We start from the raw sequence: 16404 nt of genomic DNA, 5'->3' as shown, positions 1-16404 counted from the left end.
TGAATCAAATCGTTCCTCAAGATTGTAATAATAAAAAATTAAAAATAGAGGTTTTTTTCCTCCAATTTTACACGCTGATAACAACAGTTTGAATCTATGCATTATAATGACAAGTACTATAATCGATTATATTTGACAGATTCAGTTTAAAAGAGTACACGTTGAGTTCCTCTAAGGAAAACAGATCTACTTTACAGACAGACATTAATCACTGTGGCTACATAACTATCTATCTTTTACATCATACTCCATAGTCCATACCGTGATACTTCTCTTCAGAATAATAAACGGCAGTCACAACATTGCCACCAAATTTCCTACCATGTAGAGCATTTTTTGCGGCGGAACAACCAGCGTTATCAGAGTATTCCAAGAACACCTGCAGGGCAAACCATTAGCACTTTCAAACAACTACCCTGAATTTTAATTATTCCTAGTTCCTAACCCTCTATAATTGATTGAAATTTGGAACCATTGTTGTTTGAGGTACATTGTATTAAGTAACTAATGCATCACAGAACTTCATGAAGCAGAGCTATACACCTTACATGCTGCCAATTTGCGGAAAACGATAACTCAAACTCAAATGCATCACTAGTGAACTGCATACCTTTCCAATACCCGGAGGCAGCTCTCCGCCAGGATTCGGCCGCGGAATAACAACATTCACCAAAGCTCCTATAAAGGTCAACCAAATATAAATAGCAGAAAACATATCAATCAGAAGCACACGAGGTAGTGGACATTCATAACAACGTGTCTAATCTCACAGAAAATAAAAAGATTTTAATAGTCATGTAGTCAGCAGCAGTGGTCCAAATGTCCAATAATGATAATGAGCCGAACAGAAAAGGGCCATTTATTATAGAATTACTGGAAAGTACTGAGTTTCAAATAGTTTCAAGGTTAAGTGTATGCACAAGATATAGAAGCACCCTATTATGTATCCAGCTCACCCACCGAATCAGATACAATTTAATGCAATAACTCAATATATACACAGCTTAAATTTAAGTGATGGAATACATCATACTACATATGCATACCAAATTTGCGGCACTCATCCCGCATGTCTTCCAATATTTCTTCATATTCCTCATCATCCCTCAACTGATCAGAAGTAACAGCCTTTAACCAGAGGGCAAAGACAATTAAAGGTCAATAAAATGGAATTGTTTGATAAGCAGGAAATATAGAGGGAAAGGGGGGATATAGAACTGAAAGTATATCAAACCAATGGATAAATTATGCATGCAGCAGAAACCAGAATTACCTCTGTCAAACATAACACTTTAGTGGGAGTTTCATCAATTGTAGTTGGCACTCTTTCTGCCCAAGGAATATTTGACCCGCCAACTTCCAAAGCTATTTTCTGTTAATTAAAGAATATGAACAAGCAAAAAAAAAAAAGAAATAGAGAGAGAGAGAGGCGCATGGGGGTGGGGGTGGGGGGTGGTTGTTGGCAGCAAAAGTGAATGTGCTTCACCTGGATAGCTATATGCTGTTGTGCCCTTGCAAAGATGTGTTCCTGCTCTGTTTTAGAATGACCACTGTCCAAGAAGAGCATTTAATGAAAGTGGGAAAAAAATTGAATATTTAATACTTTATGCCACACAAAAAAAATGTATTGAGTAAAGCAGCAATAATGGTTTAAAAAATATAGAAAATCTGTTTACATTGACAAGGGGCCGGCTACATGGATCAAACGACAACGTGATAGGATGCAATGGGGTCATTTGATCCATGTAGCCAACCCCAAATAACAAAGTTAAGCAAATAACAGATTTATTTCAGAAAAAGGGGCCAACCTGACAGTAGCTCGCCTTACAGTCAATGTTTTATCACCCATTTTAAGGCCATTGAGAGAGGCACAAGCAATGTCTGTTACCGCTGGATTCTGATAAGATTGTAACCAGAAAAGATATATTAAGAAAAAAGATTAAAACCTGTAATGTAACTGATTGGAAAAGAAAAAGATTAAATGTAATATCATTATAAATAGCAACAGAAGTTACGAATTTTGTTCACCTCATAAGTACAAAAACCATATCCTTTAGAATGTCCAGTGTCTTTATCCCTAACTAAATCAAAAGCATGGAGAGTACTGCAATACAAAAAATGCCACCATGAGTGAAGTTTATGTTTGTAAAAAAAAAAAATCAAAATCCCACATGAATGGAAAACCAAATAACACCTTGATACAAAACAAAATAGATGTACAATAGCTTTACCCAAAAGATTCTAGTAATTGTCTTATTTGTTCTTCAGTGAAGCAATATGAAAGCCCACCCACAAAAATGCGGTCAAGTCCCTCAGTTCCACCAACAGCACTAGAAACAAATCCAGATGAATCAGAATAAAAAACTAGATATACTTTCTTTATCCTTTATTTAGGAAAACGATATTTAGAAATATAAGATATACACATCACAAAGTGGTCAACTAACCCAATAGCAAGTCCAACGGCAGATAAGTTGAGGTGTGGACTTGGCTGGCTAGGACCTAGAGCAGCAGCTAATGAAGGATTATAATCTGTTGGCCTACGGACCCTTACAGCAACACCCTAAGATATCATGAGAAACATGTTAGGGTCTAGTGTTTCCAAACATTAACAATAAGAAGAAGCAAGCCTTTCCTTCCCCACTATGTGGGATGAGCAACATGAATCACACATCATTGAGTAATCATAACTCACATCTATAGAAATAGAAAGCCATTTAAATCTAAATCTCTCCTAATTATTCCATCTATAGTTAATCCTGGTCTGCTACCACTAACAATTGAACTATCCTCAACCCAATGTACATTTTTATGGGGTTCCTATAGTTTCCACTCACATATTCAGATGAAATAACTAATCATTCAGTTGTTTAAGTGGAAAATCCCAAGAGAGTAAAGTAAAGGTCAGAGCACGCAGTCAGCATGAAGCATCAGATTGAGAATGCACTAGATAACATCCTCTTATGACCATGCATATAAAAAACCTAGATTGTGCAAGAAGAATACTTTCCTACCAACAAATTATAGATTCTCCACATCTGTATTTACATTAAGTAAAAAACAAGTACATATTCCAGAAATCACAAAAAGTTAATGGATGAATCATACAGTAATTGGCATTCTCCTTACTTAATTCCTGCTATATTTTATCTCATTTGATATAACAACAACTAAAGATAGTATTTCAAGATATTAACATGATAGTCCTTGCCTGAAATATTATTCCATCTAACGCCATTGCATTGCTAGCCTCCTCAACAGTTCTCATCTCCACAAATGCGAATTTCTTCTCATGATTGATGTAGACATTGACAACAGAATCGCCTATACACCAGAAAATCTAGAATAAACAATATAACCAGCCAATATGGAGATCAATGACACCAATGTAACACTATATTGTCCACCAACTTTAAAGAAAATTATATTTTTGTATTAATAAAAACTGTTGAATTATATGCCTTAAGCAGATATGCAGTCCACATTACATGCAATAAATATAGAAAACAATAAAAACACGATTGAAAGGTTGATGTTATGTTTGTAAAAAAGAGTATTAGAATGTGAGAAAATATCAACTATTTGATTGCCAACCTAAATTTCTAGTTTTTCTTAAATTTGAAAGGCAATATCATCATATGATTGCTTGTAGTCCTAAGACTGGATTAATGGAAACAACATTAAGTTATTAAGTTACTGAGGAGAGTAACTAAACCAAAGCTTATATAGATATCTAAACTAAAAATAAAATACTATGCTTATTTGACCTGCTCCAGCAGAATTGCCCCCAATGGTAATCATGACTTGGCTGAAGAATGCTGCAATTGTCTGTTTCAAAAATAAAAGAACCTCAAAACAAGAATTCCAAAAGTAAAGGAAAAGAAAATTTAGGTTAAAAATTACAATGTTTACCTTAACAGTAAAATGTTTACTTTAAACTTAAAGAAAAATGGACTACACCTATCACCCCATCCCAAGAGAAATATTCCCTTCATATAATGCAAAATATCCTTCCAAATTAATTTGGCAAATTATTTTCAAACAAATGGGAAGGCAATGCTTATAAGAGTTGTCAGTGATGTGAAAATATTATAGATGTTATATGTATGTCCATATATAACTTAGTTTTTTATCCCTTTAATGGATAAATTTATGAAGCCAGAATATTCGCACCGATGAGAGAGAGAGAGAGAGAGAGAGAGAGAGAGAGAGAGAGAGAGAGAGAGAGAGAGAGAGAGAGAGAACCTGTTCATTAGTCAACGGAGGAAGCCCACCTACATAAACTCGCCGGGCATGCCTTGTAGCCTTTAGAACAAGAAAAAAGAAATTATCATAAAGACATTTTCACTTGCAAATCCACATATTGACCCTTATATGAAGTCACATCACCTGCTGTGTCATAGGTTGAATGTGCATTACAGAAAGTGTTCCCATCTGTGGCAAAATGAAATCATATAGATTGTTCATAGGATTTAAAAAAGCTAAAAATATGGTGCCATAACACTGATGACAAACCAGCACCTGTGATATTCCAAATGGTGACAAATTTTGTGAAGTTCCTTGAATCGTATGAGCAGTACCCAGTATTTGCCCTGCATTATTAACTTTTAGGAAAAACAAGATATAGAAAATATTTTTTTTCAAAATATTGCATGGTTTTGTAGCTTGTCAATAGATTAAAAGAAAAAAAGTTAAGAGGCGTACAAGCATCTATTCCACAACAAATAAAGCCAAAATGAAAGAAAATAAATCATACCTATTATATAGCATGAAAAATAAAAAATTTATAAACGAGTTCACTGAAGATGCTGCGGACATATGTGTCCACCAATAGGAAACTTTTGCTGGTTCAGAGTGAAAGATCCAGCTACAGAATGCATAGGTCATCCATTGAATATGCTACAGAGCGTTGCTGATAGGTAGGTTCGTAGGACATCAAACCCAACATTGTCTTCTTAACCAACCATAATAATAACCCAGAAACACAAAACCACACACAACAGCCAAACAACACAAGAATGGTTCTCAGTTTCAAAAGTAAATTCATCACGTCAAAATATACAGAAAATATCAACAAAACACTTAAACAAAGGGAACAATTATTTCAAGCTGAATATGTGGAGGGGAAAATAAATAAACGAAGCTTGTAACTAATCTAAAGAGTAATTCCTACATGCAAGTTATTAAATTAAGAGGTTCAGTACCTGAGACAGCAGGTGTTACGTCTGCAGTAGGTGGTGCCATGTCAAAACCAGAGGTCCTTTTGCTGCAAATACAATTAAACAATTAAACATTTGAAGATAAAGATAAACACAGCTAAGCGCAGTCAAAAGGAAAACAGTAGTTCAAGAGTCTATCAAATTACAACAGTATCATACCTACACAACCATATAAGAAAATTTAACATGCAAAGGAAATGTTTGTTCAGCTGTAGGAACTTTATAAGAAAATTTCTTCAAGTTGACATAAAGCTATTTCAGAACACGTTGGTTTCCAGTTAAATACCTGTTTCACCTTCTAACCGATGTAGGTAGAGGTGAGGGCATTTATCTCTACATTATGCTAAACTAAGATGGAAAGCAAGGGTAAGTCAACAGACTCGAGAACATATAGATAGCCTATATCCCACAAGATCAATGGACACACCGAATTCAAGTGCAACAATTACCATTCAGACCGAGATGGGGATCTGGATCGTGATCTTGATCTTGATCTTGATTTCCTCCTTGATCTCTTTAAATGTGCTCCATATTTGTGCTTTGTTTCTCCATCGTAAACACGGTCATTATGCCTACAAAATGAAAGAACTCTCCAATATGAAATGACAAATAGATGAAGAAAGCTGCACAAAGAAAGGCACTAATCAGTCAAATGCTAAAGGAAATTTCAACTAGAAGAGAAGAAAGGGTAATGAATAGTCTAACCTATCATAATCACTTTTCTTGTGCCGATTATAATTGTCATATTTACCCCTCCCCATAAACCTTCCAACCTTGTGGTCTCTGCGATGGCGGTCATGAAAGGTTTTCCTTTCATCATCTTGCCTTCTCATCCGTGAACTTTCATGAGCAGATCCACGAGAAATTGGCTGAGATAATTTAACAACACTCAATGATCTCATCCAACACATATGTAAGTAGACAGGCTCAGACGCCTTCAAAATTCAAATACCAACCCACCTAAATCAGTAATGCCTTCAACTGCAGGTCATGAAATAATTACATGCCCCTTGTTTAATCATGCACCAATTGCAAACAGGTGCACGCAGGGTGCACACACATGATTAAAACCATTATCATATCTGGATTTTCTTTATTTTTATTTAAAAAAAAAAGTAATTTGCAAATCCCAAATCCCAAATACAGAATAACCACCCTTAAATCTTCCACAATCCCAAATCTTCTCAACGAGGTGTGTCGTAAACTAAATTTTGGACTACAAACAAGAATCAACGTTCCAAACACAAACTGCAAATACAAACAAGCACATTGAACGAAACCAAAAAAAAAACAAATTTAAAAGAAAAAGGTCCGATCAAGATTCATAAATTCTACAAGCAAGACACCCATATATGCAGATAAATGAAGCTTCCGATAAAAGTGATCAAACATTAATATTTCAAAAACTAAAAAAAATTAAACTACAAACCTTATCGGGCGATGAACGGCCACGAAGGGAAGCATGATTTTCGATGTCAGACATTGGATGCAAGCCCTGAAGCTATGAAATTTGAACGTTGAAACCCTAAAATACTTCGCTGTGTGATGAAGATTAGAGAATGAAATGGCAGTGATAGTTGATCAAGCATAATAATATTTTAAATTTTTTATGATATATTTAAAAAGAATAATAATATTTTAATTTGTATACAATAGACATATTAACTTAGGTTTATAAAAAAATAGCTTTGCAGCACAAGTAAATTAGTAAAATAAAAGTTAAATTTGATCCTTAAAACTAAGTTATTTTAGTTCATAAAATTATAAACAAAAATACTATTTATACACTAAAATTAGTCACCATGTATTTATGTATAAATATCTTATTTAGTTCATTTTTAATATATATTTTATATTTTAAAAAAATTTAAAACTATTAATTTAGTTCAAAAAATCCTAAAACTCTTAATACTCATATTGATTTTTGAAATTGCGTTCGTCCTTAGTCTGATCTCTAAAAATTTCGATTTACTCAATTTAATCTCTAATTTGGTATTCATAATTCACGTTAGTTTCTGACCTTACTTTTTGTCATAAAATTGTTAACGACGTATTGAAATAAACTAACGGTTATCCTGCAAGACTTTTTAATGAGTATCTGAAGTGATCGTTAAAACTTTTTAACTATAACCATAATTTCACTTAAGGATTTTAAAAGTTTTTTAAGCAGCAAATTGAGGTAAAAAATTTCAATTACTACATTAGATAGTCTATCTCGACACACAATTAATCGTTAGAATCCGGGACTAATATAGGTCGGAATGCTAAGTTATGAGATTAAATTGAGTAAATTGAAACTTTAAAGATCAAAAATGGAATAATTTGAATAGAGTAAATAGTTAAATTGGTCCCTACCCGATCTCCAAATTGATCCCCGAAAAATTAAATTAATCAAAATTGTTCTCGAAAAATTTAAAATTAATCACGTTAGTCCCTCCGTCCATTCTATCACTAATGGCGTTAAGTTTTACTGACTTGGCACGTTAATTTTTTGTTGTCAGGATTCAGACCCACAGACGGACCCAAATCATTAAAAAATTGGAGCCTAACCCAATAACTCAACCCGGCGACTCTCCTTCTCCTCTACGCGTCTCAGCCTCCATGCCAGTTCCAACAGCTGCTGCCTCCATCAATTGCAGCCTCCTCAGTAATTCAAACAATACTGCATCTGACTGCTCTTTCATTTCATCAGTCAATGCCTCAGCTTCACCAAAGCTATAATTGCTAAGGACCTTATTCACATCCATGTCACCATGATCATCAATATCATCCCTTGAGCTATTCAACTTGCTCTCCTTGCTTGCCGCAGCTTCAAACTCAACAACACCATCTCAATTGTGATAAAAACCACTACTCTTGTAGGCACCATCATCATCACCACTACCAGAGCACCACCACCATTAGCACCATCACCAAGGACACAGAGCTTAACCCTATCACATTCTACGCACCTTATTTGCTTGCAAGAGAATAGCACTCAGCAATACAGTCCCTTTTCAGCTTGAACTCCTTGGGGGAATCAGAAGCCGCCACCATGATCGCATGGTCAATTATCTCAAATATGTCAGAAAAAGATGAACAAGACCTGAAGTAACTCCTCCAGTGATCCAATGACTTCATGATACTCATTCCCAACAAACTCTATGAGAGACTTCAATCCAGATCCCAACAATAAGAACAGCTGATCAAAATTTGATTTTTTTCTGGTGAGCAAAGATTTTGTTCAACAACAATAAACGCTCAAGTTTGTAAATTTATTAACTTAATGGCAGTGTGCCCTTGATTTGGCAAGATTCGATTGAATGGTCTTTGTTTTGTAAACTCTATTAAATTAGTAAATAATTAGTCAATAAATTAATTTTTAATAAAAAAATTAGAAATATAAATATTATATTAAATTAGGATAGAGCTCATCAAAACAAGAATTTTGACACTAATTTCAAGAAATTCGGCCCAAGATTGGACCGAATAGACCGAACCGGTTGAACCAGGCCCATACTGGGCCCGTGGGCCCAATCGGCCCGGCACTTAAGTGAACCAAAGCTTCCTTTCTTCCCCAATTCAGCAGAAGCACCACTGAAAACACAACAGGGGAGAGGAGAAGAGAAAATTTCCCTAACCCTTACGTTAATTTCAAATCATCGTATCTCCTCCGTCCGAGTTCCGACCGCCGCACCGTTTGCGGCCACGCGACCACGGCGTTGAGCTCTACGTTTCTACCGGAAAAATTTTATAGGTAATTTGCTTATTCACTCTCAGCCTCTTCTTCTTCCAATTTTCGAAAATTATGTAGTGGTGTTGAATTTCTTTACTTTTTGATATTTTAGTATCCAATTAGCTTGAAGAAAACGTTTACTCTTGCTTATACGAAATTTGGGTAAGGTGAGAATACTATAATTTCATCTAAATATTCTGAATTTGTGCTTTGGGTATTAAATTGGGTGTATATGTGTTATGAATATGTATTAGGTTGTGAATAAATAATTGGAGCTTGAAATTGTGGGTATTGGAACTTGGAGGAAGCTGAACGCTATTGTTTTATTGAAGTTTTTGGGGATGTGTTTGTTTTAGTAAGCTGCCTTGATTACTACGAGAAAATCGGCTAAGGTATGATTTATGTTTCTCGCATTTAATATATAATGTTCTGTGAAAACTTAGGCTAGATGACCATATGATAAGTTGGAACGCACGAAAATGTACAATATTTAGTATCCTTGATATTTATAATGTGAGTTGGTTATGTGATGATGATTGTTGCTATATTGATATTAGTGTGGAAGAAGGTTGGGTTGGTGATGATATGATTATACATGTATTGAGTAAGTGCATGTTGAAATTGTTGAAATGTGGGATTGTATAATGTAATGTATGATGGATGATTAAATGATGTGAAGTCATGTTGCTGGTGTATTGTATATATAGGGACTGAATTCAAGTGTAGAATGGAATTTTTGACTGACCTCCTTATATGCGTACGCGAGTGGTCCTATGCGTACGCGTAATGGGCCAGCATGCATGTTCACGCGTATGCGTGACATGAGGTACTCACCTACGCGAACGCATGATAAGGGGATGCGCGTGCGAGCTGCCCTTTTACACTCCCACGCGTACGCATAGCCCATATTCCAGCAAACATGATTTTCTGAGTTTTAAATCCTATTTCAAACTTCTAAACCTCTATTTTCATTTTTCTAGTCATAAATAATAGTATTAAACCTGATAATCAGATAAAGTTAGGAAATGGAGATAACTTGGAGGTGAAGTAAAGCTGAAAAAGTGATAAATTAAATATGAAATGCTATGAATGATTATGTATGATATTTGGCTAAATAATCAAATGATCTGAGATACGAGATTCCCTGAGTAAAGTACCGTGGCTTGCCACCACGTGTACCAGGTCGAAAACTCGATACTTTGTTGACCTACGACGTAAGGGTGACCGGGCACTTATAAACTCTCGGGAATGTTACCCCCATTGAGCAATATTGATTATTTGAGAAAAAGCTATGCATAGACTCTTGGGATGCACGTCGAGGGACAGTCCAAGGGTTTAGCAAACCGGACTTGTCGGGTTGGCTTGATAACCGACAGATGAGACTCATCAGCCATAGGACAGGCATGCATCATGTGCATATTACTTGAATTACTTGTTTGTGCATTAACTGGGTGTGCCTAAGTGTATTTGCTATGTTAAATGTATATTTGTTACCTGCAGTACTTGTAACCTTCTTGTGCTTGCCTTTATCTACTTATTTGTCTGTGATATGTTGTCGGAGGTGTTGGTATGGAGGAAAGGCAGTAGGACTTAGATTCAAGATTAAGTTAAGTTAGGTTTAGATACTCTTAGAAAACCACCATTTTATGGTTTCTGTTTAATACTTAAAGTTTTATAATCTGAGTGTCGGCATTCTAGGATTGTCTCGAATATTCCCAGAACCTTATATCTTATATGTGCGGCACCTTTACCATGTTCACCCCATACTATGTTGTTGTTTTTCAAATGCAGGTCGAGAGGCACCTCGTTAGGTGTCTGGACTTCTGAAACGAAGTGGTTATCGGGTTACTTATTAATTGTATAGTCATGTATATATATGTACTTAGTTTTCTCTCCGCATGACTTGTTCCTTTTGACCCTCTGAGAGGCTTATGGAGAGACAGGATTTTGTTTATGTAAATTTGGGTTTTGGATATGTATATATATGTGTGTAAATATTCTCCGGCCAGCTTTGACTTCGCGGGCTGAGTTAGGAGCTTGTTATTTTGTATCTTTGGCCTGCTATTCCTACTTTTGTTATCCTATGCTTGATAGCTATAGTTTTCTTAGTACGCAAGTTAGCTCATTTTCTGAGCGATGCGCTTTTGTTTCGCGATTTTTATTTCATCTGTTCTTTAACGCTCCTAGTTTATTATATTCTTTCTGCTATTATATGTACACATTTTATTTTAGAGGTCGTAATACCACACCACCTCTGTTTTACGGCTTAAGCGTAAAGCTCCGTGTGGTAGGGTGTTACATGTTTCAACTTGGCGGCGTCCATGGAAGAGTACAGAGGAAGACCGACGCAAGCAGAGCAAATCGGTGCAAGTTGCAGCGAAAGAAGAGACCATGTTCTACTTCTACCAGAAGCCAGCGACAGTAACTGAAGAAGAGGACGGACAGGAGTTGGACGGTGCAGTGACGACGATCTCTGCGACATTAGGCGGACGGGGTTCAGCGAAGCAGCAACTACCTATTCACGTCAGAGAGAAACTGCGGGCAAGGCGCGGTGGCGTTGTGGTAGAGGAACGTTGACGACGTGGAACACCTTGCAGGGCGGCGGCGTGGTGGAGTTTCAGGTAGAAGACGAAGATGCTGCTGAATGTGGGAAGAAGGAAATCATATTCCTTGTTGGGTTTGGGTTTGGTTTGATGCAGGTAGGATCCGAATTCGAGTTGAGTTGTGAAGTTAACGTGCCACGTCAATAAAATTTAACGTCGTCTTTAGTAACAGAATAGACGGGGGGACTAATATGATTAATTTTAAATCTTTCAAGGACGATTTTCATTAATTTAATCTTTCGAAAATTAATTTAGAGATCGAGTTATTTTTTAGGAACCAATTTAACTATTTACTCCATTTGAATATTAACTTAGAATAAGATACATAACCATTCTAGTATTCTACTATGGGTTCTTAGACTTAAAAATCAATATAATGTACAGGATATATATGTACTAAATAACTTAACACTTAAAATAAATAAATAAATAAATATCTACTGTTTTAGGATTTTCAAGTCTGCCGTATAGTGCGCAATGAATTGATTTTTACACCGAATTTCTTTGTCCATATGTAAATCTTGTCATATTTTATGTATATAATTATATATTGACATTGAATGACGTCAGCTCCCCTTTGTTTCATTTTCATATATTTCTTGTATCTAAGTTTCGGTTCATGCTGGTTGATTCACTTCATATTTGTCAATAAACTTCATTCCAGAAGGAAGTGGCGGTAAGTTTACAGCCAAGCTTTTTTTTTTTCCTGTTTTCCACAGTATTTTCCAACTCGACAGACTAAGAATTAATCCGTGACAGATCGAAACTTCATTTAAGGGTTTGTCGTTAGCCAATGGGTTGTTATATGCTATGGCTTTAATCTCCTCGTCATCAAAATTTGAGTCCCTGACATTGAGTACTCAACATTGCAGCTTCCACTCATCGCAGCCAAAAACCACCCTCAATTTGATACAATTAGGACTTGGGAGAGAGCCAAAGAAAACGCTGCAAGGGAATTGGAATCGCATAATATTTGGTTCTCACTTCATTCATTATTAGCTACAGGATGACATATGAAATATGAAGTCTATTTAAATAGAGTTTATATATTCTATTGAATAATAAGTATTCGCAACATTGGGATCATGAACTTGCCCTGTGTCAATAATTGTGGGATTCTAACTTATGATGATGGATTCTGAAAAGCAGCTCATTACACTTCCTCAATTTACTAACTTGTGTAATAATCTAAGAGTCAAATCCAATAATATGATTAGCAGCACTGATTAACGAACAGTAGAGCTAGTAGCAAAAGAAAAAACAATTGACTACAAAATTGCCAACATAACTACAAAACTTAGAAGCTAATTTATACAATACAACCATCAAGATGAATTTGGCTAAGGATATCAATATTTTGTTCTGCCATCACCTTCAGTTATCACATCCTCGAAGGATCCATTAGCAGGAATCATCGGCAACACGTGCTCTTGATGAGGTACAATGACATCAAGAAGGTAAGGTCCCGGAGTATCCAACATCTTCTGAATTGCTTCTCTAAGGTCTTGCTTCTTGGTCACTCGGGCTGCTGGTATACCACAAGCATCTGCAAAATGCAGCATGTTCGGAAATATCTCATTCTCTTTAGACGGGTCTCCTAGATAGGTGTGAGCCCTATTGGATTTATAGAAACGATCCTCCCATTGAACAACCATACCCAAGTGTTGATTATTCAACAGCAAGATCTTAATAGGGAGATTCTCCACCCTTATAGTGGCCAGCTCTTGAACATTCATCATAAAACTGCCATCACCATCAATGTCAACTACAACAGCGCCGGGGTTAGCCACAGCAGCTCCAATGGCGGCAGGCAATCCAAAACCCATAGCACCAAGACCACCGGATGTTAACCACTGCCTAGGCCTCTTGTATTTGTAAAATTGAGCAGCCCACATCTGGTGTTGTCCAACTCCAGTGCTTATAATAGCATCGCCATTGGTCAGCTCATCTAGAACCTGAATGGCATGCTGAGGAGGAATAAGATCATCCCCAAACGTCTTGTAACTCAACGGGAATTTGAGCTTCTGCTCATTCAGCTCTTCCCTCCAAGCCCGAAAATCAAGCTTACCCTTCACCCCCCTGCTTTCCAAAATCCTATTGATCCCACTCAAGGCCAGCTTCAAATCCCCACAGACAGACACATGGGGAAGCTTGTTCTTCCCAATCTCTGCCGAGTCAATGTCAATGTGAACAATCTTTGCCCTGCTAGCAAACGCCTCAAGCTTTCCCGTCACACGATCATCAAATCTCACCCCAAAAGCAAGCAAGAGATCACTCTTATCAACAGCATAATTAGCATACACAGTCCCGTGCATCCCAAGCATCTGCAACGAATTCTCACCACCTACAGGATAAGATCCCAAGCCCATCAAAGTACTAGCCACAGGAACCCCAGTAAGCTCAACAAACCTCCTCAACTCCTCACTCGCATTCAAACTCCCACCACCCACATACAGAACCGGCTTCTTAGATTCCAACAACAACCTCACAATCTGCTCCAAATATGACTCATTTGGAGCCTTTGGCAACCTAGACATGTACGCATTTAACATAACTGGTTGATCCCAATTGGGAACAGCAAGTTGTTGCTGAATATCTTTAGGAATATCAATCAACACAGGACCAGGCCTACCACTAATAGCTAAGAAAAAAGCCTCATTCACAATCCTAGGAATGTCATCAACATCAAGAACAAGGTAAGCATGCTTCGTGATGGATCGAGTTACCTCAACAATCGGGGTTTCCTGAAAGGCATCGGTTCCAATCATGCGGCGGGGGACCTGGCCTGTGATGGCAATGAGCGGGACGCTATCAAGGAGCGCGTCGGCGAGCCCACTCACGAGGTTGGTGGCGCCGGGGCCGGAGGTGGCGATGCAGACGCCGGCGAGTCCCGAAGATCGCGCGTATCCCTCGGCAGCGAACACGCCACCCTGCTCGTGGCGCGGAAGAACGTTCCGGATGGTGGATGAGCGCGTGAGAGCCTGGTGGATCTCCATGGAAGCACCGCCAGGGTAGGCAAAGACGTCGGTGACCCCCTGGCGCTCCAGCGCCTCCACGAGGATGTCAGCGCCCTTGCGTGGCTCGTTGGGAGCAAATCGGGAAACGAAATTGTCGACAACGACGGAAGGGGAGCTGGTTGCGGCGGTGGATGCATTCGGAGGGGAGAGTTTAGGATTATGTTTGGGGTTGGTGTTGGAGAGGGAGCACGTGATTCGGAGGGTGTGTGATGAAGAAGAAGGATAGTTTGGGAATTTAGTGAAAGTAAGAGCTTGCTTCGACGAGGTTGAAGATGATTGAAGGGATTGAAAACCTGGGAAAGAGGGTTTGGAAGCAGTGGCAGCCATTTTTGCAGAGAACGGCGGGAGTGTAAGGGATGATGATCGTCTGTAATGAAATGCAGACCCTAAATTTGAATGCCATGTTGTTCATTTACCATGTTACCCCTTCTCCATTGGCGCGTATTTATTCTTGACTGGGTGAAATAGTAAAAAGGACATCAAGTCAAGATCCGTGTTCATCTCAACCTCTCGTAAATACGCTGTTTACGTATTTATTTACCATCTGTAATCATTACATAAGACAATCACCAAATCTAGTAAATGTGATATGAATAATTAAATTTTTAGTTTATGTAAATTAATTCGTACACTTTAACTTTTAGATAAAGTCTAACATCTTTCGGGAGTCAACTTTTTATTTGTGTGTCAGACTGTCAGCACATGGTTTCATACCTTTATTATGAAATTTTGTTTTTGGGGTCTGAATTCTGAAATATACAGAAGGTAATATTGTAATTTTTTTGCCATGACTTTTTACAATTTTTCTTTTTGGTTTAAAATTTGTTTCATTTTTTTGTTGGCCTTAAATGGCCCGAAAATCTTAGCATACCATGTTGAAGGCCCCAACTATGAAATGCAAGCTAAGGCTAGAAAATAATTTCCATATGTTGAGTTAGTACGCATTTAACCAATAATGAAATTCGGTGACGAATTAGTACTTATTCTGTCACATTAAAAATTATCGCTGTTTCGGGGGTTACCTGAATTTGTAGGTTGATCTCGGTCGAGATCTTATGTGCTGGTCGGAACCTGAGGTGTCCGGTTTGTGAATGGCGACCGGAGTTGGTGTGTCCGACTTGTTGGACTGGTTGTGCTGCTGATCCTTTATCACCGAAGGGTGGGGGTACCTGCAAGAGACTCCGATGCTTAAGTTAGCATGGGTATTAAACAGGTTTTACGTAAAATCAGAGTATGAGTTATACCTGGGTGCTCCAGTGTATTTATAGTAGTTGTAGAGTGACCTTTCTAGATAAGATAAGTTAGTTATCTTATCTTATCTTTATCTTTGAGTTGAGGTCAGCTTATCTTCAAGGGAACCGCCCTTATCTCTTATAGGCTTGGACGGCCTTTGGACTTGGGTCGTGTTCCTCTACTTGGGCCCTTTATGGGCTTTCCTGTCAACTTGGCCGAGTTCTTTAAGAAGAAGTCGGTCCGCTTGACCTGAAGAGGTCGGTCGCTTTGTCGTCGATCATCCCAGGTCGGATAGCTCGACCCAGGGTATGAACAGTGCCCCTGCTTGAGCTCGGTCTTCTGCTTTGAAGTCGAGTTTCTTGACTTCGAACTTCTTTACAGCGAAGCCGAACTCGAGCACTTTTGTCGATTCCTTTCTACGTAGAGCTTTTGAATGTAGAACGTTTTTCCTCTAAAAACGCGCGCTTTTATATCAGCGCTTTGTTCTTGGGAACGTGAGAGGGTTTAATGCCTTCATTAATTGGTTATTAATTGCCCTCGTTCTCTCTTGGCTTTTATTTTGAAATTCTTAATCAAAAGACGGTTTCTCTTCTTCGCTCCTCTTCGTAACTTCTCCC

General features: G+C 37.8%; 2 protein-coding genes and 1 long non-coding RNA gene across 7 annotated transcripts; 1 reads left to right on the top strand and 2 right to left on the bottom strand.

Annotated features, from left to right (window-relative positions):
* On the bottom strand, positions 1–6974 carry LOC112783598 (splicing factor U2af large subunit B). Of its 5 annotated transcripts, none has more exons than XM_025826616.3 (18): positions 6649–6974; positions 5925–6088; positions 5669–5842; positions 5205–5266; positions 4522–4592; positions 4390–4434; positions 4246–4305; positions 3768–3828; positions 3212–3324; positions 2448–2563; positions 2232–2330; positions 2029–2104; positions 1809–1897; positions 1487–1550; positions 1274–1372; positions 1047–1128; positions 611–678; positions 1–379 (listed from the first exon to the last, which is right to left on the bottom strand). In XM_025826616.3, exons 1-18 carry the CDS (start codon positions 6700–6702, stop codon positions 242–244), a joined length of 1635 nt encoding a protein of 544 aa, XP_025682401.1. In that variant the 5' UTR covers positions 6703–6974; the 3' UTR covers positions 1–241. The 5 variants fall into 5 exon arrangements, with proteins under 5 accessions (XP_025682401.1, XP_025682402.1, XP_025682399.1 ...); XM_025826617.3 differs by having other exon boundaries at positions 5669–5791; XM_025826614.3 differs by having other exon boundaries at positions 5925–6154; positions 6649–6854.
* Positions 6975–8777: 1803 nt separating this feature from the next.
* Positions 8778–11018, top strand: LOC112784415 (uncharacterized). Its single transcript, XR_003193880.2, has 4 exons — positions 8778–8955; positions 9047–9101; positions 9189–9326; positions 10726–11018. It is a non-coding gene; the product is annotated as an uncharacterized lncRNA (long non-coding RNA).
* Positions 11019–12558: 1540 nt separating this feature from the next.
* On the bottom strand, positions 12559–14990 carry LOC112782285 (acetolactate synthase 3, chloroplastic). Its single transcript, XM_025824631.3, has one exon. The coding sequence runs from the start codon at positions 14879–14881 to the stop codon at positions 12887–12889; it is 1995 nt and encodes a 664-aa protein (XP_025680416.1). The 5' UTR covers positions 14882–14990; the 3' UTR covers positions 12559–12886.
* Between the last annotated feature and the right edge of the window lie 1414 nt (positions 14991–16404).

This window comes from Arachis hypogaea, chromosome 20, assembly GCF_003086295.3.
Source record: "Arachis hypogaea cultivar Tifrunner chromosome 20, arahy.Tifrunner.gnm2.J5K5, whole genome shotgun sequence".
NCBI lineage: Eukaryota > Viridiplantae > Streptophyta > Magnoliopsida > Fabales > Fabaceae > Arachis > Arachis hypogaea.
The sequence above is the reverse complement of the archived record's forward strand: the minus strand, read 5'-3'. Positions and strand labels throughout refer to the sequence as shown.